The 25,010-nt window shown below is 35.8% G+C and overlaps 1 protein-coding gene across 11 annotated transcripts in view; it reads left to right on the forward strand.

Annotated features, from left to right (window-relative positions):
- NEO1 (neogenin 1) overlaps window positions 1-25,010 on the forward strand; it is a 237,875-nt gene that overhangs the window by 59,364 nt on the left and 153,501 nt on the right. For all 11 annotated transcript variants that reach the window (XM_027123555.1, XM_027123553.1, XM_027123547.1 and 8 more), the window contains 3 exons: window positions 6,496-6,813; window positions 12,482-12,757; window positions 15,720-15,873. In XM_027123555.1, coding sequence (XP_026979356.1) covers window positions 6,496-6,813; window positions 12,482-12,757; window positions 15,720-15,873 — 748 coding nt within the window. The remainder of the gene's footprint in view (window positions 1-6,495; window positions 6,814-12,481; window positions 12,758-15,719; window positions 15,874-25,010) is intronic.

Raw genomic sequence — 25,010 nt, forward strand, 5'->3', positions numbered from 1 at the left:
AAATTTTGGATACAGAGAGAAATTAACTAGCATAGCAGAGTTAGGATTCGAAACCATGTCTGCCTGACTGCATTTTACCAAAGTTTTTTTCCACTATGGCTGTTTTTGCGGGGGGAGGGCAAGAGGAGGAAGGCTGAAAATTGAAGAAAAGGAAAGCACTCTTACTATAATAAATGTTTATTGAATAAATTCACATAATTTCATTTTGAGGAGTGGTGGGGAAGGTAGATGCTGTAAATTAGAACGATCAAATGTTACCGATTAGGATATTATGATCTTGAAAAAGAATTTCTGACCCTGCTTTGATTAGAAGTTCACATTTGCTGTTTTTATGGTATATCTGTACCATAAAAGTTTTTCAAAACATATGTGTTTGTCACACAGTTAAAATCATCCATATAATATTAACTGCTAACCACTTATCTTACTTGAAATCCCCAGGAAAGGAGTTTTGCATGCTCGGTAGTTCAGTTTAGCAGAATTAGCTGTGTGAGGAGGAATTAGCTGTGTGAGGCAGAGAGGGGAGCAATGATTGCTGTATAGCAAAACGGGGTAGAAAACATTTAACTCTAAAGTGTTGTTTGTTCTTCTTAATAGATAACATGAATGTATTTGGTTGAGCCCTTAGAATGTTGAATTATTTGAACTTTCTAATTTTTAAATGTTTTAATTATAAATTGAGAACTAGAAGCAAGAGAGCCTGAGCTATATGGAGATAGTGGACACCAAGAGCTCAGGAAGGATGAAATACAGGATTTAGAGACTGACTGGATGGGTTGGGATGATCAAAAGTAATGTTAAGGAGTAAAAGAAATATGAAGTCCTTCAACATTAGTCTCTTAGCTTATAGTGAAGAGATAATTTTCCTAGGATGAATAACATTCTACAGAATGCTTATATTTGTAGGTATTTAAAAATGTTTGGTTACCCTTCTGTTCTGTATTTCTGCTACTGTCAATGACTTTGAACCTCTTTGGGCAATAAGACAGCTAGATATCATTTTATTTCTGCTAGTATTTATATACTGTGTGGTGTTTTGTTGGTTTTTTTTTTTTTTTTTTTACTCTGGGTACAGTAAAATTTAGAATAATTATTGGCCACATAATTAAAGTGTGCAGTGAGTGTTATGATTTGTTGATATTTGGGGGTAGGGGGATTCCAACTGAAATGAGTTCCCTGTGGATATTTTCCTTTCACAAGATGGAATTCTGTCAAGAAGTGTGAAATATTCTATCAAAAAGTGAGGAATAGTCTATCAAGAAGTGAGAGCTATTCCATTAAGAAGTGAGAAATTTGCAGAGAACTGAGAACGTAGAAGAGATCAGATAGAATCATTAAGCCTATTTCAGAATAATTTGTACAGTGACTCTGGTTGTAGTAAACTAAAATTAAGCAAACTTAAGTGGATAGGGAATCAGGACCCTGGTGAGAAGTATAGGACAGTTTTTATACAAAGTCAGCCAGGGAATGAGTGTCTGATAACTCTTCTACTGTGACAAAGGAAAAGTGGCTAAAGACAATGGTGATGGATCTTTTGAAAAATAAACCCTCTGTCCTCAACAAAGGATTAATCACCACCACCAACAAAAAATTTTTTATCATAGAATAAAAAGATGACAAGAAGAATGCGTAAGCAATTGTTCATATTTTAAAAAGTGAATAATACAGAAATCCATGGAGTAAAAAGCTTTCTCCCTGTACACTCTCCATCAGCAGCTCAATCCTGCTACTCTCCCCAGGAGAAAACTCTGTTGACTTTTCTTCCAGACTTTTCCCTCTATATTTACATTTAATTATATGCATACACACACACACATACATATATATATACCTGTGTACATATAGTTTAATGTAAGTGGGGTCATCTTATACACATTTTAAAACTTGAATGTTTTTTATTTAACAAATATATGTATTTTGACAATCATTCAATCTAAGTATATGAATATACCCCAGACTTTTCATATTGTCCCCTCCTATGTACACTAAATATAAAGATGAAAATAGCTTTATTTCTGCTTAAAGAAACAATACTATTTTTAATGTAAAATATTCAGACAATACCAAAGATGAAAGAAATAGTTAAAAAGCAACTGAAATCTCACCACACTGAGATGATCCCCATTTTGGTGACTAGTTAAGCCTATCCCTTTAGGTATTCACACAAGTGTAAACATACACCCATATCTACCACATACATGTTTATAATATTTATCAGTGGATTACATACAAGCTGATTTTTATCACAAAATTGTTTTACTTGTGCTTGGGGATTTTTATCCTCCCTCCCTGTCCCCCCATCCCCCACCAGTCCCCTCTCATCTTTCCCCTCCCAGTGACAGGTCGTAACAACCTGGTGTATACTTTCCTATGTTTCTCAGTGCTCCTACAATCATATGCATATGCCTGCATTGTTCATTTTTCACAGAACTCATTTCAGATCAATTGAAACGTAGCTTACTCGTTTTTTGCTTGCTAAATATTCTAAGGCAGGAATCAGTAAACTACAGCCAATAGATCAAATCCATCCTGCTGTTTTTGTAAATAAAGTTTTATTGAAACACAGTTTCACCCATTTTTCTGTTGAGTGGTGTGACCTTTTAAATTTTTTATCTGTTATATGTGATATATTTTCTTCCAATCTGGTCTCTTTTGCTTTGTTATGGTATTTTGCCATACAAGAGTTTTTTTGTTTTGTTTTGTTTTTTAATTTAAACACAGTGAAGTAAAGCAAATCTATCTTTTCTAGCTTTAAGGTTTCCTATTTTGATTTAGAAGGTTGCCTAACTCCAGGGTACTCTCTCTCTGTATTTTCCTAAAACTTTTATGACTTAATTTTTTCATAAGTCTGGAATGTATTTTTCTATATGTATATGAGTGGTGGTGTAGTGTGGTTAAGATCACAGACTCTGGTTCTGTCACTTACTATATACCTGTGTGACCTTGGACAAGTTAATTAACATTTCTGTGCTTCAGTTTCCTTCTTTAAAATGGAAATAATAATAGTACCTATCTCATAAGGTAGTAGTGAAGATTGTGTGGTTACTATGTAAATAATGTTTAGAACAGTGCCTGATACACAGAAACACGTGTCTATTATTATATGTTGTGAGTAGATGTCCCAGTTTTCTCCTCTGTGGATAACTAGTTGCCCTAGTAACATTTGTTGAGTAATTCATCCTTTTCCCAAAATGCCATCTCTATGGCATTTTAATATGCCATCTCTGCATATTAAGTTTCCAAATATATATAGCTGTATTTTGGGGCTCTGTAGCTTGTTACGTGGCTCTGTTTTACCCTGTTTCAGAACATAGTGGCTTAATTACTGTAGCTTTATAAATATTGGTAACTGATGAGTGCAGTTACTTTACTTTGTTCTTCTAAATTATTTTGACTCTTCTTGGTTTTCTTTGCTCTTCTATATAATTTTTTTTAAAAGCTCATCAAAATTAACGAAAACCCTGCTTGTTAGTAAGTTTTATTGTGCAAGAGAGTGATACTAATTGCCTAGTATTGGAATGGAACCTGTGGTCTCATTAATACTTTAAGCAGTGGAAGTTTTTAGAAGTTATCTGGTTGTATAATCTAAAGATTGATACCATCCACTGTGCTAGGTGGGCACTGAGAATATGGTGAATAAAAACACTGGAGAAAGATAGATCGTAACCCTGCAGTTCCCAAACTGTACCCTGAGATACCCCACAGCACCTCAGTGAACTTACAGGAATATTTCAGACTTTTTAGGGAAACATATCTGTTAGACACCATGTAAACTTCTAGGTCAAGGTAGTTCACAGTTCAACATTTAATTGTGCTGCTTTCATCTTGATGCTGCGATATCTTCCTGAAGTTGGGTTTTTGGTGGTCACTGTGATAAAAAGCAAGTATCATGCAGAAATGTGTGGAACAGGAAATGAGGATGGCAATATCCAATGGGATTTAAATGTTTGAGAAGTTGTGCAAAGCCCATGGGTGCACACATCCCATAAGTAATTGTGATTACTGAAAGATGAAATTAAAATATTTTTCAATTTATGTGTATTATTTTTTCAAACGGGTACTAACTTGTTAAGACACAAGTGTTTATTCATTCATTTGAACCTAACAACCAGAACTCTTAGGTATTTCTTTTAGCCTAAGGAATTCATGAAAAAAATTACTGAACAAATAAGGATACCAGGAACCAAGAAAATTTGCGACTCTCTCTGCCTTAACAAGTTATTACAAACATTTAAAGATTAATACATTTGAAGTGCTATGTGGGTAGATTACTGTATGCCATGCCTGCTTGTAACAGGGCAAACTAATCTTGCCTGGGCTTTAGGGACAGATAGCTTTTCTGAGAAAGTGATATTTAAGCTGAGCTTGAGGGAAGACTAGTTAATTGGAGAGGGGTGCCGGTGAGAATAGCTTGTGTGAAGAGGGCAGATGTTGTATGAGACTGACAGGAGACTGACAGCATGCTTTACCGGATGAAGGAAGAGCGATTCAAGGGGAGGGGCCTGGAGAGGAGGCAGAGGCCAATCACAGAGTGATGCGGCAAGCCAGTTAAGGAGTTTATTTAGATTTTTTTTTAATAAAAAGTAGTGGCAAGCCTTTGAGAGATTTTAAGTGAAGGAAGAATATCTTAGGTCACCCCCTGCTGAGAGAATAAAATAAAAGATGATAAATGTAAATATTTAAGCAATGCTATATTCTAAGTATACTGAATGGATGGATATTTTTTGGTAAAATTTTGAAGTGCCTTGATTTTTCAAAGGCATTTGTAAACTTCCATGAGTATAATTTTTTCTTAATTTTTTGAACACATATACTCTTTTGTTCAACTTGGTTGATATGACATAGGCTTTTTAAATGAAATAAAATCAAAACCAAGATAGAACATTAAACTGTAAAATATTTATATTGGTGTAATTTTTTTTGTATTTTTTGTCAAATGGCAAAGACTTTGTCCAAATTTTAAAATTAATTTTATTTATTAATATAGTTAATGACTATTTTAAATTGTTAATTTGCATAATTTAACTGCCAATCTAATATATCTCTGAGTTTAAATTTGGGTGGTGTAATGAAGACTTAATAGTTATACAGAAAAGGTATAAAGGTAATTTTTCTTATTTAACCATTTTTTACTGCCCTGAAGTTTATATTTTGATTTATTTTACTATAGTTCCAGTAAATTAATGCAGTATAAAAATTTTTATCGTAATAAGAAGCAAATTACTGTAGGTTACTTCTGAAAATTTCCTAAAGCTCACTTTCAAGAGTTTTAGGACTTGAAGAATCAGTTTCATATTCATCAAATGGGGATTGAAACCCCTCGTGGTGTTTGGGAAAGGGTGCTTAGTCTATTTGGAATTTATTTATCGTTGTAAGTGTTGGAAAATGTTAAACCAAGTGAATGTTATTTCCTTTCCTCTGCCAGTGTGTTTCATATTTATTTATAACTATTCTTTTATTAGGTAATAAAGAATTAGTGTCATACTTAAATTCATAATGTAAGTAACCTATAAATAAAGGGCTGTGTAGATGTATATTTGAAAAAGTCTTGGTTTCATTTGTTCATATGAAGAAATCTGATTCCAACTCGAGTTGTTCACAAAGGAGTTGATCAGTAGTTCTCGTGAAAAAAAGAGGTAAAACTAAGTTGGAAAGCTTTCTCTGGCTGAGAATATAGGGTTTATAGCAAATGTTTTCTTTAAATTATGTTTTTTCCATGTTCAAAGAACTGGCTGAAGACTTAGAAAAATTAACCTGATCCCTCCAGTGGTCTTTACATCAAAATGAATTCTAGATGAAGATTAAATATAGAACATGAAACCACAAAAGTACTAGCACAAAACAAAGCTGAATTTTAAAAAATATTCTTGCGATAAAGAAAACCTTTTTAAATGTAACAGATTTACTTTTATGTAGTTAAAATATATTTTCTTATAACAAAAAAATCATAATATCAAAGTAGAAAAAAGAACATTTACAAAACTTGATAGCTATGTCCAAAAATTGCTTTTAGTCAATAGGATGAATAATCCACTAGAAAAATGGACAAAGGGTGTGTATAGTGAATTTATGAAAGAAATACAGCTGGTAAACATAGAAGAGATACTGTATTAACACAGAATCATTTCAGTTTTCTACCTCCTTTACATTCTGTAGAAAATTTCACTTTGAATACCGTAATTTTAAATATTTTTAAATCCCATTGTAGGGTTTGAAATAAAACTTTTACTAGATACTCATATCATCTAACAAGGTTGGATTATCTCTGCTAGCAGGGTCTTTTTTCCTAATGTTCTTCTAAATGGGTCAAATTTTGATTTTCTAATAAAAAGTAGATTTTATTTATTAGATATTCATAGTGAAATGACTGTATTTGTGTATCATACCTAAGGGGGAACCACTTAAGAATAATTTTTGGACATGTTATATTTTCTTACAGCAGTAGTAGAGGAAAGTTTTGCTTAACTTTGTTCTTTTTCTTTATTATTTTTGCAGGATCCAGCATTCGGACATTCACTCCATTTTATTTTTTGGTGGAACCAGTGGATACCCTCTCAATTAGAGGCTCTTCTGGTATACTAAACTGTTCAGCATATTCTGAGCCTTCTCCAAAAATTGAATGGAAAAAAGATGGAACTTTTTTAAACTTAGTGTCAGACGATCGACGCCAGCTTCTCCCAGATGGATCTTTATTTATTAGCAATGTGGTGCATTCCAAACACAATAAACCTGATGAAGGTTATTATCAGTGTGTGGCCACTGTTGAGAGTCTTGGAACTATTGTCAGCAGAACAGCCAAGCTCACAGTAGCAGGTAAGTTTTGTTGAGTAATTTATTTGTATTTTCAAATTTTTTATAAAGGGTAAATCTTGATGAAAGCAGTATTGTCTTAGAGTTTTCATTAAACTGGTTACAGCAAATACACTCATTTAACAAGTATCTATTGAGCATATACCAGGTGTATAGGATTATGCTAGGACTTGATCAGTGCTGTAGGGATTAAACTATAGCACTTTTCCACTTTCTAATGGTTTAGATGGCTTGAAGTTGCTATCAGAAGTACTGAGCCAGGTCTTTTTATCTTTTTAACTTGGAAATGGCAAAAGAAGTTGTGCAGGAAAATTGTCACTTTGATTGTGAACTTTTACCCTACCCACATAACCATTTAGCATGATTTTGTAAAACTTGTAGTATAGTCAGTCTTGGTTCTTTATGCCTTAACCAAGGAAATGACATTTAATTGGATTATTTAAAAATCTGTAGGATACCGTGCTCTGAAACGGGAGAGGCCACCGTAGTGGGGAGCCCGCTCACCGCAATGAAGAGTGGCCCACACTCACCGCAACTAGAGAAGGCCCACCAAAAACTAAAAATTAAAAACAAAAATCTGTAGGATATATATGTATATATATAAAGAGCAGAAGGTTGTAAAGAGAAAAATTCACTCTCTTTTAGCGCATTCCTGTTTGAAAAATGTTGGAAAGTGTAAGAACAATTAAAGATCTAGAAAGATAAGCTATGGTTCCTAAAGAGATCATAGTGTTTGCAGTAGATATTATAGTCCTCAGATCAGTGTTTTTACACTTGAGAACCAGATGAAGTAAGTTTCTGTTAAGGGTCAGATTGTACAAAAATTGTTTTATTTTTAAGTCTTATATTTATTCTCACCTTGGTGAAATGCTAACATGTGAACAAAGAATATGACTGAGACAGTAGTTTCCCATCTTGTTCCCACTCTTGGATCATGGCTCCCCACCTCCTACTCACTACAGGTTGTATTTGCTTGTTCATTCAGAGTGTGATGGCTCTTTTTCTCTTTGCAGCCAAATACTCAAAAGTTGAATTTGAGTGTGATGTACAGCCACTGTAATTATTTCATAATCACAGATTGAGGATGGAAAAATAAAAGGAGAAAAGAATCAGGCCTTTTGACAGTTTGCCTTTTCTCTTTTTTCTTTCTTCTCTTTCTTTCAAAAATCTTTTTGCCATACTTTCTCCAAAATGTTGATAAATAAGTTAGCATTATGACTGACTGCCCCTATAATGTCACTTAGGTCAGCCTTTGTTTATCATTCACATTTTAAGCTGGGCTTTTAATCTTAACTCCTTCCTCTCAGCTGTCCCCCACGTCCAATCACCAAATCGAGTGAATTCTGCTTCCTAATTCCTCTGTACTTGATCCACATGCTCCTTCCTGAGGCTACTCCTGGTCATCCCTCATCACAACCTTGTAACTGTCTGCCACCTCATTTTTTCCCTCCTCCAACCCAGTCTCCACTGTGTGGTCAGAGCACTCTTTCTCACCCTTCAGTGGCTCTCCAGTAAACAACATCAAGTTAATGTCTAAACTCTAACAGGCCTGTTGAGTTCTTTCGTGAGGTTACCTCCACTTCTCCAGCTTCATTCCTAACACTCCGTTCTGCTTCTGTCCCTGCCCCCTACCACCATCAGCACCCTCACCTCATTTTAGGCTCTGGCAGTACTGAATGTTTTCACTTCCTTTCACCCTCTGCCTCTGACCTTTGTTCACGGCTTCCTCACTGCCTATTAATCCTGTCCTCCAGCTTTTCTTCTCTTTCTTCTCCTCTGCTAGGTTTGTTCATCATTCCTTTTAGCTTTCATATCCTTTAGGAAACATTTTTGACCTAATATCTAAGTAAATAGGCAATTTTAATACAAAACCCAAGTTCTTTTGCTGCAAACAACATTCTGTAGGAGATTTGTTTAACCTGCTCTTGGCCTGGGTATCAGGAGGAAATAATATGTAAGCTAAGACATGAGTAGAAGTTCTTCTTAATAGTTGCATAGTATCCATTGTATTTGTATATATTGTGATTTATCTAAAAATTCCCTTTTTGATGAATAGTTAATGGATAAAAATTGTTTGATCTTATAGACAGTAGTATAGTGAACAAACTTTTGCAAATCTTTATTTCTGTAGAATAGAATACGACTGGAGATGGAGGGAATGAGGGCATGAAGAGGGTGGGAAAGGGGTGGGTACAAGGAACGGGAATGACTGCAAGTGAATACAAAGTTTCTTTGGGGGATGGTGAAAATGTTCTAAAATTAGATGATAGTGATGGTTGCACAACTCTGCATATACTAAAGACCATTGAATTGTGCACTTTAAATGGTAGCCTTTATCATATAAATTGTACCTCAGTAAAGCTATTTTTAAAAAAATGCTGCCAAAAAAAGATACGCTCCTGCTAAATTGCCATTCTGAAAAACTATTGGTTAGAGTTCTTTGTTTGCAAGCAATAGAAACTGACTCTGGCTAAGTCAAACAAGAAGGGGAATTTTTGAAAGCACACTAAGTAGATAGCTCATAGAATTAAATGTGACAGGTCGTCTTCTCTGGGCTGTCTCATATCTCCACAGCAGAAATTTTTCTTTTACTGCCTGGGCAGTCCCCTGGCTGTGGGTGTTTTGTGCCCAAAGGTGGGGTAACTGGGTAGTCTAAATACACACACTGTTAATCCCTTCTTGTCAATCCCATGCCTCGCTCCCACTCTCTCTCTTTTCTCCTGCAATTCTCCAAAGACAGCAGGACAAACTGGCCTCCTACTCGTGAGCAAAAGAAGCTGCAGCGTTTTCTGCCTCGATATGTCAGTTACTAGTTCCTCCATCTGCTTTCCCTATCCAGAAACTTTTTGAAATCTCTTGTCTGCCAACTTCCCATATGTTGTTGTGGGTTTATATTTTAAAAAATTACTCATTTTCATGAGAGCACAGGAGGGAGAATATTTTGACTTTTTAAAAATAGAACTAGTTCTTGGTTTTATTTGATTCCTTTTTTCCTCTACTTTATTAGTTTCTGTTTATCTTTGTTAATTCTTGCTTCTAATTTTCCAATTTCTGAAAAGTAGATATTTGGTTAATTTTATCTTTATTTCTTTCCTTCAAAAATCCCCTTGAAATAAAAAATAAGAAAAAATTTGTAGCAGAGCTAGACAACCTGTGTGTCATTTCCATATAGACTAATTGACTATCATAGAACTAGAAAACCTGGAATTATGTTTCTCATTATTTAATGTTTGCTAGTCTTTGAAGAAACATTTTGTTGTGTTCTGAGCATATCAGAGTCACTTAAAATTTTTTTTTATTTTTATACAATTTTTAAAGGTTACTTGCCATTTACAGTTACTATAAAATTATTGGCTATATTCTTCATGTTGTGCAATACATCATTGAGCCTATCTTATACCCAATAGTTTGTACCTTCCACTCCCCCTCCCATGTGTCCCCACCCCACTTTCCCCCACGTTAACCACTAGTTTTTTCTGTATATCTGCTCTTTTTTCTTTTTAAGAAAAAAAGATAATTTAGATTTTATTATAAGAAGAGGTTCTGCTCATCTAAGGCACCTTTAGAAATAAATAGTCAGCCCACAGATTGGGGAAAATATTCACAGTATATGCTTAAAAAAGAACTCATGGCTGCAATATATTTTTAATAACTACTACAAACCAACAATAAAAAGAAAAACAACACTTTTTTTTTTTTTTAAATGCGGTACGCAGGCCTCTCACTGTTGTGGCCTCTCCTGTTGCGGATCACAGGCTCCAGACGCGCAGGCTCAGTGGCCATGGCTCACAGGCCCAGCCGCTCCGCAGCATGTGGGATCTTCCCAGACCGGGGTCATGAACCTGTGTCCCCTGCATCGGCAGGTGGACTCTCAACCACTGCACCACCAGGGAAGCCCCAACCCTATTTTTTAATGGGCAAAAGACTTGAACAGACATTTAATAAGAGAAAATGTAGGTGTAGCTGATATCACATGTAAAGATGCTCAAAATCATTAATCATTAGGAAAATGCAAATTAAAACCACAATGGGGTACCATTTCACACCTGTTAGAGTGGCTAAAAGTCAAAAAGTACGCCAGTACCAAATGAGGATGTGGAGCAGTGGATCCTTGTATATCTGCTCTTAACCATTACGTTCTGTGGCGTCTACGAAGTATTTATGACTACATTTTTTTGGTTAATATTCTATTTTGAAATAATTTTAAATTTGTGGAATTGTCATAAGAATGAAACCAAGAAATCTCATATATTCTTCAATCAGATTACCCGATTGTTAACATTTTACCACATCTGCTTATCATCTAATATGCACATACCCACATAAAATTTTTCTTAACCATTAAGAGTAAGTTGCAGATGTTACCCCAACCTAAATACTTCTGTGTGTATTTCCTAAAAACAAGGACCTCTTCCTAAGTAAACATCCATCAATATTAGGAAATTAACCTTAATAAAATTCTATCATTTAATCCATAGATACAATTCATATTTCATTGGTTGTCTCAATAATGTTCTAAGTAGCAGAAAAAGCAAAAGCAGAAACTTTGCCCCATCATCCCCCTTCCTTTCTGGTCCAGGGTTACAAGTTTTACTTAGTAGTTCTCTCCTTAGATTCTTACGATCTCAAACCATTCTTCAGTTTATCCTTGTCTCATTTCAGATTTTCTAATTTTCCTCCATGAATAGATTTAGATTTTGCATTTTGGGGAGAAATATCACAGAAGTGATGCTGTATTATTAGTGCATCATATGAGGAAGCATGTGGTGTTTTGTTCCATTACTGGTGATGTTAACTTTTATTACTTGGTTAAGATTGTCTGTACTATGTTTCTTTACTCTAAAGTTAATAAATACTTTGTACTTTTATTAATTAGTAATAAGTATTTTGGGAAGAAGTAATTTGATACTCTGTAAATATCCTATTCTTCATCCAACTTTCACTTACTAGTTTTAGCATCCATTCTTGATTCTTCCTGCATTAATGTTCATTATCCCAGATCTAGCCAGAGGAAACTCCTTTTGATCTGACTTCTGTGTCCTTTTGATATGTCCCTGTTATCCTTTAGATACTTCCTTACTTTCTCTCACAAGATTTTCCAGACTCATATTGTTCTTTCCCTACTCCAGTCCTAGAATCAGCCATTTCTCCAAGCTGCGTTAGTGGAGAATAGTATTTAGAAATCATGATTAGGTCACCGTATGTACACATTGCTACTGAAGTGACATTGATTCTGGACTCTCTGGCCAGAGTTAGTATGCGTGTGTGTGTATCTGTAATAACTGTATATGAAACGTATATATATTTTACGCATATACATTTATATCCAGATATACATCTATCTATATACATCTATAGTTTTATAAAACTGTTAAGTTTACACTGATACCTCTGTTCTAGTGCAATACCATGGGATTTATTCTACCCTTCTGCTTTTAATATTTGTATCTTGCTTCTTCAACTGTGAGGAATCTGACTCCAGTTATTCCTAGTACATTTATTTACTTGATCTGTATCCCTGTATGTAGCCAATATCCTGACCCATGGACCTTCTTGACCCTGGTTCCACTACACATGTGGCCACACCGGCTGACTTGCTCCTGGTTCCTATGACTACATTTTAAAGTAATATTTAACTACTTTTTATTTTCTCGTTTTCTTTATTGTCTAGGTCTTCCAAGATTTTCCAGCCAACCAGAACCTTCTTCGGTTTATGTTGGGAACAGTGCAATTCTGAATTGTGAAGTTAATGCAGATTTGGTCCCATTTGTGAGGTGGGAACAGAACAGACAGCCTCTTCTTCTGGATGATAGACTTACCAAACTTCCAAGTGGAACACTAGTTATCAGCAACGCAACTGAAGGAGATGGGGGACTCTATCGCTGCATAGTTGAAAGTGGTGGGCCACCAAAGTATAGTGATGAAGTTGAATTAAAAGTTCTTCCAGGTATTAGATTATTATCAGCACTGATGGTTTTATGTTTATTAATGGATAAAAATTGTTCTGTTAGAATTTTTTTTAATAAACACTGTTACAGGTGTGGGTTGAGATATTAATGTCAGCATAAAGAGTTTCAGTTTCTTACAGGGAGACAAAAGAAGAAAACATACCAGACAGATTTTTAGCAAATGTGTTGGTCAGTAAAAATTTACCAAGCAGTAAAGTATGTTCAGTATCTGTGGCATTCTTCGTGGCCAAAGAAACATTAGCTCTGTGTCTTTTGTCAAACCTCTATCTTCTGCTCTCTCCCCCAATAGCATACTTTTTATAGTTCTCTTACCTCCCTGTAATAAGGTTGTTTTTATAGTTCTCTTACCTCCCTGTAATAGGGTTGTTTTTGTAGTTAAGTCTTTTTACTTATAAGAATCAGAGACTCACTCAGGCTGGTTCATATAAGGGATGGGCAGAGTAGTAACTGTTAGTACAGCATCTCTAGAGACACTGGTGAGCAAGAGTTCTTGGATCTTTGTGATGCTCCCCCATTTTAACGAACGCTCCTCTTTCTGTCTTTCCTTCTCTTTGTGGGTTCTCATTCTTTCTGCCCTTACTGGCTTTCCTCATAATCTGTTTTGTGCATCTTTTCTCAGCTCTGTAACTTCTGCTTTCTTGTGATGTCCTCTCACTTGTGGCTCATCATAGTCCCTCTACCCTCTTGGTGTTTCATGACCTTTCAGCTTCTGTTCGCACTGCTACATGCCTGATTCTTTCCATATTTCTCATTTCAAATCTGAGTTGGACCATCCCTACATTGTTTGGACAGTTTTTATATATAACCATTTTGTAGGCATGTTTTTAGCCTATGGATTGGCTTGCAAAGGGAGGCCAATGTTATCCAATGTTATGAGCAGCCACTCTTGAGAGTATTCCTAATGGGCCTTGAACTGATTTTTTAAAATGCAGTTTCTTCCTTTGTCATCGTCGTTCTTGCTCTTATCATTCCTATCCCAGTGTATTCTCAGCTCAGCAGCCACAGTTATCTTTTAAGATGTTTATTAGATCATGTCACATCTTTGCGTAAAACCTTCTAATGGTTTCCCATCTCAGAGCAAATGTTAAAAGTCCTTGGCCTGTAAGGTTTTGTATAACCTTAATGCCACCTCCCTCCCCCATCTCTCTTCTTACATCTCATACCCTTCTCTCCCTCACTCTGTGATTGTTGCCACCTTATGTTTTTAGAACACTCCAAACATGCTCTTGCTTTAGGGTCTTTCTACTTGCCGTTTTCTCTGCCTGGACTCCTCTTCCCTCAGATATCTCTGCCTGACTCACTGTCTTACCTCTCTGCTCAAATATCACTTTATCAGTGAAGCTTTCTTGGACCACTGTTTAAAACAACAGTCTTCCATTTGTGCCCCAGCACTTTGTCCTTCCCCCTTCATTTTACTTGAGAACATATCACCAGCTGACATACCATGTCTTTTATTTGTTGTCTCTCTCCCCTTATTAGTATGTAGGCTCAACTAGGGCAGGGAATTTTGTCTGCTGCCAAGAATGGTAACTGGCACATAGAAGCCAATAAATATTTGTTCAGATTTGTTTGTTTTGATCAAAATTTGATTAATTCTAGGTAAATAGTTCAAGGTGAAAGAGAACTATTGCTATATAGCGATGTCTTCCTGCCTACTTCCTGACTTGCTTTTATGTGACAGAGGGCATATTTGATAGTAGACAGAGGTCATATTTTTTTCTCTAAATCTGTGGTAGCAGTCAAGCAAATCCTAAAACCAGATTCAAGTAAATAAGATTCTTGGTGTCAAAAGGATGAGCCACCATGAACTATCTGAAACAAAAAGTACAGAATGTTTTGTTTACTTAACGGAGAGCTATGCTTGTAAAGCATAGTCGTCTTGAATAATGCAAACTGCTAATCTCCTATAAAATTTTTGGGAAGACATTGTTCTTGGTGTGTTGGTTAGGAGGCTGGGTTGGGTTGATGTCAGTAATAGAAGCATGTTTTGTGGTTGGTTACAGAGATGAGAGCAGTGTCAGCCTTAGAAGCAAGGGATTCCACCACTGAATGGCTGACTTTTAAAGGCATTGGTTAAACTCATTGGTTGGCTTTCAAAGGCATGTTCACTGAAGCGAGTTGTACTGAACTATTAGACAGTGTTTACTTGTTGCCATAGCTACAGAACTGTCATCGATTGGTTACATAAGTTTAAGGCCAGCTCTGGTGGTTGTTACCATGGCTATAGAACATCTTTTTCTAAGAGTATGGGGATAAGAGTCACATCTCTTTGCCTGAGAACAGTCTTTTTTTCTCAAAACTTAACATTAGAAATAGCACCCCCATCTAGTAGAGAACCCTATCTTCTACCCCACGAGTATGGCCTTTTCATATGCTCATAAGAGGGCAGCTGTATGAAGTGAATACACGTATAGTGGTAGCCTGTTAGTTGCACCATTATAAAATCAAAGGTTTGACAGTCTAAGTGAGAAAGTCAAAGCGATGAAGATCAAAGATTTTCAGAAGTAACACACAGGTGTAGGGAAGGAAAAGAAACCACTTATGGTATCCCTGTGAGTGGGGAGGATACTGACTGCTAAGGGTCCTGAGCTTGATCAGTCTTTTTTCTATTTGTACCACTCATGAAGCATTTACTTTATGTTACCTTTTAAAATGAAGGGGATTCATGTCAGATCTCACTCAGATGACCAGTAAGCACATTGAAAGCAGGAGCTATAACTTATACATCTTTAAGGCCCCCAGAGAGCCTAGCACAAAGTTTTGCACATGGAAATTATTAAGAAATGTTTGCTAATTTAAATGGAATTTTCTTGTCACTTTTGCTTAAACTATTTTGTTGTATAAAGCCACACAGACTGAATAGGAATTTGCCATTCTTTATCATTAAAGTGGTAAAGTACTTTCTTAATTATTGTCTTTTGTTTAATTTTTTTTTTTTAGATCCTGAGGTTACATCAAACTTGGTATTTTTGAAACAACCTTCTTCCTTAGTCAGAGTCATTGGTCAGAGTGCAGTGTTACCATGTGTTGCTTCAGGACTTCCTACTCCAACCATTAGATGGATGAAAAATGAGGAAGCGCTTGACACAGAAAGGTAAAAATGTCTGCCTAAAAGCCTTTTCAGCCTTAGTGTGAGACTTGGTCTGATCTTATTTGGGACTCTTGATTAATTTTAAAACGATTATATCTTTCATTTTTATTTAACTATATCATGATGCTCATTTATCATTCTTGAAATATGTTTATATTGCTGTATATGATTAGGATGTTTAAAGAAAAAAATGCTTTTAAGATATTAAGGGATAATTATTCCATTGTTTTTTCCTGAGCTGCAGTACACTTAAATTCAGGCCTTAGGACCTCCTTCCCTAAATTGTTGCAAGAGTTTCTGATCCTGACTACCTGAGACGTCTCACTTACTCTCATATGCATTTTGTCGATAGTAGTTTTTTTCTTTACTTAAACAATAAAAGAAAATGTATTCCTCATTCTTTTGTTTTTGCCTTTTAAAATCATACCAGCTTCCTTGTATGATCACAAAATTTTCATCTTACACACCAGCCTTTTCTGTTGACATCAGCCACCTGTCATCTCTCCCAACCCCCCTCATTACTTCCTTAGGTAATGGATACTTTTCTCAGTTGTATTTTGGTAAGAGAACTGAGGTGGTGGTGGTGGTGGTAGTTAGGTATGTTTTGTTTACAAAACAAAGTCGTTTTGTGCATTGTAGGATGTTTAGTAACATCCGGGCCTTTGCCCATGAGATGCAGTAGCACTCCCAAGCTGTGACAACCAAAAATGTTTCTAGATATTGCCAGATGTCTCTTGGGGAACAAAATTGTCCCCAGTTGAGAACCAATGTCCTAGAGCAGTGCTTTCCAATAGAAGTGTGATGTAAGCCACATACATATATAATATTAAAATTTCTAGTATACACGCACTACTAAATATACTAATTTATGCAGTGTACAGGTGAAAGGGAAATTTAGTTCTACCAAAACAGTGAAGTTTGTGTTTAATGCTGCTTCAACTTTTACATTTAAATAAAAATTAAATAAAATTAAAATTCTGTTCCTCAGTCAGTCTGGCCACATTTCAAGTGTCAGTAGCCACATGTGGCTAGTGGCTATTGATTTGGACAGAGCAAGTATAGAGCTTCGCAGTTGAGTAATTCAAAGTAAGCAGATAATCTTAATTTGTGTCGTTCAGTAAACAAGACATGGAAGGGGATATCTGACTAGTCAGCTTAGTGATCAACCTTTACTGATCAGTGGGGATGCTAGAATACAATCAGATTGTTCCTCACTTGTTCCATTAGCAAAACTGAGAGTATCATCTTCAGTATCATCTGATTTCTTGCTGAACACCTATGCAGTCACCAACTTCTGCCTGTATTTTACTTCCTTTTTTCCACACTCTTTTTCCCAGCTAAATATTATGCAAAGAATTTCTAAGACTTCAAGGGAATTATTTTAAACTTACGCTACCTGAAACATAAGGAACCTTAAAATAGGGGATACAAATTTCAAGCTCTTAGAGTAGAAATTTTAATTGGCTGCATGTTAGAACAAAGTATCAGGAATGGGAAAGCTGAGCTAGGTTATTTTTAAAACTTTTATATTTCATAATCATAGAAGTACATTCTGAAGATAAATAATGATATAAGAGTTTGATTTCTTAAGTAAGAAATAAAAGTGAGAATTTCTGTGATTCTCATTTGTTTATACAGTAATTATTCAACAAATATTTATTGAATGCTGATTACGTTAGGCCCTATTCTAGCAGGGAGTAGAGTAGTGAACCAAATAGAGGTTTTTTGCTCTCACGGAGCTTGTATTCCAGTGCTGAAGAGTGAGGCAATAATCATATGAACGTATGAAATTTTAGTTTATGATAAGTGCTATGAAGAAAATTAAGGCAAATTTAGTAATTTCCTAGTAATATTACTCTGAATTTTAAGGATAAATAGGAGACATAAGATTGAGTAGACTGTTTCCAACCTTGAGTTCTGTAGGCTTCTGAATACTTGCGTTATATGGTAGAAAAGTCTGAGAAGCATTGCTTTGATATATCACTGTCTCAGGAAGCTTCAGAAGAATATAAGAGCAGGATACTGTTGGTGTTGTTCACATTGATGTTTCCAGACCCTGGCACAGTGCTTGGCATATAATTGGGTAAGGATAGTGGTGACCAGTATATTTTGGTTGAATATCTGAATGTAGTATAGGAAAATGTAAGTAGATGAATGGAACACAAGAGTGCTTCAGGTTAGATGCAGGTAATTACTCAAAATATCTGTTTCTCCCAGGGCCTTATGAGATATATAGATGGACCTTAGTTAATAAATTGTTTAGACTTCAAATTAGAAAGAAATTTAGAAATTGAAAGGAAAAAGTGGCTAGAAATCCAGGTAGTAACTGGGCTGGGTCTAGTAAAAAAACTTAAATTATTGGACATCCTTCTCTATCGTTAATTTTAAGACCTCTTTGAAAATGAATATTTTAAAACATTTCCATGGCTTTTATAAATGTCTTAAGAATTGATATATTTACTTAATCTTTTGATCAGATTTGTTCCGATCCAAACCAAACATAGGTATTGAAGTGGAGGTGGTGGTGGAAATGTATCCCATTCATTGAGTAGTTTTATTTGAAAGGGGGAGAATTTAGAAAATACAGATGCCAAAGTACAAGGTGACTGACAGCAAAATGTAATTTAGTAATTAATGTTATGTTTTAGTGGAATGATAGATTAGAACCCAGCTGCAAAAGAACAGGTTATAGTTATAAAGATGCTTAATGTTATTACAGTTGACAATAGTAGAAAAATTAGAGTATTTAAAAAACAAGTAGAGGACTTCCATTTCTGGGAAGATTGAATAGTATTTTTCTGTATTCTTCCTGCTAATTACAACTAAAAACTCTAGCCATTATATGTAAAACAAACATAAGAAGACTCTGAAAGATGGAGAGAGGAAGATTGACTGGCTAGGGGCTTTTAGACCGAAGGAACACCATGATGGTGTGTTCCCTGGTTTTTGTTTTTGCCTCGTATGTCCCAGCTTGAGCTGAAGAAGCTGATAACTTGGAAACACCACTAGGCATAAAAAGAAAAGCTCTACCAAAAGTGTGCTCTCTCTAGCCAAAAGACCAGGAAAGAGGCAGCCTGGCAAGATAAAAACTGTTAGACTATAATCGCTCCTACTCCAGCCATACACCACATAAGAAACTGTGGCCCCATCCTCTCCCATGCCAGCAAAGGCCAAGTGGGAGGCCTAGACTTCCATCCTTACCAGGTTGTAATGAGGTCTCCCATCCTCCCTGCTATATGGTGTCAGAGGCTAAGTAGAGAGCCAAGATTTTCATCCCAACTGGGAAGTATTGAGGCCCCCACCCCTGCTGTATCAGTGGAGACACACGGGGAGCCTGGACTTTTATCCCACCTGGCAATAAGAGACACTCCTTCCCAACTTCCCTTTTCCACTGGAGTGGTATCAGAGGAGGCCTGTAGAGAGTCAGGACTTTCAGCACCATGTAGCATTGACACCCTCTCTTCATGGTATCATTGGATGCCATGTGGGGAACAGTAATGAGTTACTGTTACTGCACCCAGCCAGGGGGGCAGTATCAGTGGAAGCCTGGTGAGGAGCCAGAACTCCCAACCCTGCTAAGGGGTAAAGAGGAGTCCCCACTTCCCCCTCAGGTATCAGTGGAGACTGAGTGTAGAACCTGCACTTCTACCTCCACCTGACATAATGAGGTGGCACCTCCCCTTTCCTCTGGGTGTCAGAAGAAGCCAGCTGAAAACAAAAGGTTTAGTAAGATCCAGAGTCTTATATAATATGATGCCCCAAATATCCAGATTTCAGTTGAAAATCACCCATTCATACCAAGAACAAGGAAAATCTCAAAAGAGAAAAGAGAGTCAATTGATGCCAACACTGAGATGACAGGTCTTTGAATTACCTGACAGAGATTTTTAAAGCACCCTTAGGTAGGTTTATTCCTAGGTATATTATTCTTTTTGTTGCAGTGATAAATGGGAGTGTTTCCTTAATTTCTCTTTCTGATTTTTCATTGTTAGTGTATAGGAATGCAAGAAATTTTTGTGCATTAATTTTGTATCCTGCTACATTCATTGATTAGCTCTAGTAGTTTTCTGGTGGCATCTTTAGGATTTTCTATGTATAGTATCATGTCATCTGCAAACACTGACAGTCTTACTTCTTTTCCAATTTGGATTTCTTTTGTCTCTTTTTCTTCTCTGATTGCTGTGGCTAAAACTTCCAAAACTATGTCAAATAATAGTGGTTAGAGTGGGCACCCTTGTATTGTTCCTGATCTTAGAGGAGGCAAAAGACCTGTATGCAGAAAACTATAAGACACTGATTAAAGAAATCAAAGGTGATACTAACAGATGGAAAGATATACCATGTTCTTGGATTGGAAGAATCAACATTGTGAAAATGACTATACCACCCAAAGCAATCTACAGATTCATTGCAATCCCTATCAAATTACTGATGGCATTTTTCACAGAACTAGAACAAAAAATTTTACAATTCGTATGGAAACACAAAAGACCACGGATAGCCAAAGCAATGTTGAGAAAGAAAAATGGAGCTGGAGGAATCGGACTCCCTGACTTCAGACTGTACTACAAAGCTACAGTAATCAAGACAGTATGGTACTGGCACAAAAACAGAAATATAGATCAGTGGAAAAAGATCGAAAACCCAGAGACAAACCCACACACATATGGTCACCTTATCTTTGACAAAGGAGGCAAGAATATACAATAGAGAAATGGCAGCCTCTTCCATAAGTGGTGCTGGGAAAACTGGACAGCTACATGTAAGAGAATGAAATTAGAACACTTCCTAACACCATACACAAAAATAAACTCAAAATGGATTAAAGGCCTAAATGTAGGGCCAGACACTATCAAACTCTTAGAGGAAATTGTAGGCAGAGCACTCTTTGACATAAACCACAGCAAGATCTTTTTTGACCCACTTCCTAGAGTAACGGAAATAAAAACAAAAACAAATGGGACTTAATAAAATTTAAAAGCTTTTGCACAGCAAAGGAAACCATAAACAAGACAAAAAGACAACCCTCAGAATGGGAGAAGATATTGCAAATGAAACAACAAAGGATTAATCTCCGAAACATACAAGCAACTCATGCAGCTCAGTATTGCAGAAACAACCTAATCCAAAAATGGGCAGAAGACCTAAATAAACATTTCTCCAAAGTAGACATACAGGTTGCCAACAAACACATGAAAAGATGCTAAACATCAATAATCATTAGAGAAATGCAAATCAAAACTACAATGAGGTATCACCTCACACCGGTCAGAATGGCTATCATCAAAAAATCTGCAAACAGTAAACGCTGGGTAGGGTGCAGAGAAAAGGGAACCCTCTTGCACTGTTGGTGGGAATGTAAATTGATACAGCCACTATGGAGAACAGTATGGAGGTTCCTTAAAAAACTAAAAATAGAACTACCATATGACCGGGCGATCCCACTACTGGGCATATACCATAATTCAAAGAATTACATGTACCACAGTGTTCATTGCAGCACTGTTTACAATAGCCAGGACATGGAAGCATGTCCATCGACAGATGAATGGATAAAGATGATGTGGAACATATATACAATGGAATATTACTCAGCCATAAAAAGGAACGAAATTGAATTATTTGTAATGAGGTGGATGGACCTAGAGTCTGTCATACAGAGTGAAGTAAGTCAGAAAGATAAAACCAAATACTGTATGCTAACGCACATATATGGAATCTAAAAAAACGGTATTGATGAACCTAGTTGCAGGGCAGGAATAAAGATGCAGATGTAGAAACGGACTTGAGGACCTGGGATGGGGGGGCAGGGGGGAAGCTGGGATGAACTGAGAGAGTAGCATTGACATATATACACTATCAAATGTGAAATGAATGGCTAGTGGGAAGCTGCTGCATAGCACAGCGAGATCAGCTTGATGTTTTGTGATGATCTAGAGGGGTGTGATAGGGAGGGTGGGAGGGAGGCTCAAGGGAGGGGGTTATGGGGATATATGTATACATATAGCTGATTCACTTTGTTGTACAACAGAAACTAACACAACATTGTAAAGCATTTATACTCCAATAAAGATATATTTTAAAAAGATTTTTAACACAGTCATCATTAAAATGCTTCAACAGGGAATTACGAACACACATGAAACAAATGGAAAAATAGAGTATCTCAGCAGATAAATAGAAAGTCTCTTCAAAAAGAAAGAGAAGACTTAAAGGAGAACTAAATGGAAAATTTTGAACAAAGACAATAACTAAAATAAAGAAAAACTCAATAGATGAGCTCAGCAAGAGACTAATGGGACAGAGGAAAGAATCAGTGAACTGGAAAAAAAAAGGGAGAAGACACAAATGATCAGTATTAGGACTGAACCAGGAATGCCACTATAGACCCTGCAAACATCAAAAGGATAATAAGGGAATACTATACACAACTATACATCATGTAAGTTTGATGACTTAGACAAAGCATATCCTCTAAAACACAAACTACCACATCTAACCCAATGTGAAATAGATAAATTGAGTTAACCCTCTTACTCTTAAGTAGATTAAATTTGTAATTTTAACCCCCCGCCCAAAAGTCTGCAAGTCCAGATAGTTTTATTGGAGAATTCTACCAGTGTTTAAAGAATTAAAACCAATTCTACACAATCTTTCCAGAAAATAGAAGAGAAGGAATTGAAGCTATTACCCTGTTAACAAAACCAGAGAAAGATAGTACAAAAAGGGAACACAACAGACTAGTATCCCCCGTGAATATGAACATAAAAATTCTTAACAAAGTATTAGCAAATAGAATTCAGCAATAAATAAAAAGTTATATGTTCTATAAGTGTGGTTTGTTCCAGGGATGCAAGGCTGACTTAGTATCCCCGAATTAATCAGTACAATCCACCAGAATTAAAGAAAAAAAAGAAAAACCTGAACCTGATCAGATTAATCAGTGGAGAAAAAGCTGCTGACAAAATTCAACACCCATTCATTATGTTAAAAAAAAAAAAACCTTAGAAAAATAACTTCAGAGCATCTACAGAAACCTACAACTAACATTATACTTAATGGCAAACAACAGTACTTCCCCATCAAGATGAGGAACCAGTTAAGGAAGTTCACCATCACAGTGCTAGAAGTTCTAACCAGTTCAATAAGACAAAAAAAGGTATATAGATCAGAAAGGAAGGCATATAACAGTCCCTATATGCAGATATGTTTATGTAGAAAATCCTAAGGAATCCACAAAACTTACAACTAAGAAGTGAGTTCAATAATGTCACAAGATACAAGATAAACATAAAAATCAGTTGTATTTCTGTATTCTAGCAATGAACATGTGAACACAAATTGCAAATACAGTAGCATTTGCAGTCACTCACATCTTAAGTGTAAATTAACAAAACTTGTTAAATTTGCATACTAAAAACTATAAAATGCTAATGAAAGAAATCAAAGAAGAGCTAAATAAATGGAGCGACATACCATGTCCATGGATTAGAAGACTCAGCATAGTAAAAACGTCAGTTCTCTTCAAATTTATATACAGGTTAACTCAATTCTTGTCAAAATCCCAATAAGATTCTTTGTAAATATAGATAAAATTATTCTAAAATTTATATGGAAAAGCAAAGGAACTAGAGTAGTTAAAACAGTTTTTTTTTTAAAGTGGGAAGAATCAGTCTATTTGATTTTAAGACTTACTATGTATCTAAAATAAAAAAGACTATATGGTGTTGATGGAAAGATAGACCGATATATCAGTGGGATAAAATAGAGAATCCAGATATAGATCCATACAAAAATTCCCAACTAATTTTTGACAAAGATGCAAAAGCAATTCAGTGGAGGAAAAGTAGCCTTTTCAACAAATGCTACTGGAATAACTGGACACCCATCCATAGACAAAAACCTGAACTTCAAGCTGAGTCTCATACGTTATGTAAAAAATCAACTCAGAATAGATCATGGACCTAAATGTAAAATATGCATCATGAAATTTTAGAAAAGAAACATAAGAGAAAATCAGGATCAAGGCCTAGGCAAAGAGTTTTTAGATTTTACACCAAAAGCACAATCTATAAAAGGAAAAATTGAAACTGGATTTCATCAAAATTAAAACGTTTTGCTCTGTGAAAGACCCTGTTAAGAGGATGAAAAGATAAGCTACAGAGTGGAGAAGATATTTGCAAACCACATGTCTAACAAAGGAATATTATCTACAAGGTGTAAAGATATCTCAAAACTCAGTATTAAAAAAAAGCATATAGTTTAACTAGAACATGGGCAGAAGGGATGGATAGGTGGTTCACCAAAGAAGATGTACAGATGGCAAATAAGCACAAGAAAAGTTGTTTTAACATCATTAGCCATTAAGGAACTGCAAATTAAGACCACAAGATATCACTACATACCTATCAGAATACCTAAAATTTTTTTAAAGTGACAATACCAAATGCTGTCAAATATGTGGAGAAACGGGATCACTCTGACATTGCTGGTAGGAATGTGAAATGGTACAGCCACTCTGAAAACCTGTTTGGCAGTTTCTGAAAAAATATGTTGCAACTGCCATATGACCTAACATTTTACATTCTTGGGCATTTATCCCGTATAAATGAACTTATGTTCACACAGAAACCTATACATGTATGTATATAGCAGCTTTATTCATAATAGCCCCAAACTAGAAACAACCCAGATGTCCTTCATTGAGTGAATGGTTAAACAAGCGATGTCTATCCATACTATGGAATTACTCTTAAGCAATAAAAGGAATGATAATTGCAACAATCTGGATGAATCTCCAGAGAATTATACTGAGTGAAAAAAAGCCAATCCCCAGAGGTTACATATTGTATGACTATTTACGTAACATTCTTCTTGAAATGACAGAATTATTGAAATGGAGAACAGATTAGTAATTGCCAGGGGTTAATGAGGGAGGTGGTAGAGGGAGGGAAGTGGGTGTGGCTGTATGTAAAAGGACAATATGAGGGATCCTTGTGGTGGAAATGTCAGTCTCCTGGTTGTAGTTTTACTAGATATTACTGTTGAGGGAAACTAGGTAAAGGGTACATGAGATCTCTTTGTATTATTTCTTAGTACTGCATGTGAATCTACAGTTCAAAATAAAAAGTTTAAAGAAA

The sequence above is a fragment of the Aethalodelphis obliquidens genome, unplaced genomic scaffold (genome assembly GCF_003676395.1).
Source record: "Aethalodelphis obliquidens isolate GAN/ISIS:26980383/991018 unplaced genomic scaffold, ASM367639v1 scaffold26, whole genome shotgun sequence".
Lineage (NCBI taxonomy): Eukaryota > Metazoa > Chordata > Mammalia > Artiodactyla > Delphinidae > Aethalodelphis > Aethalodelphis obliquidens.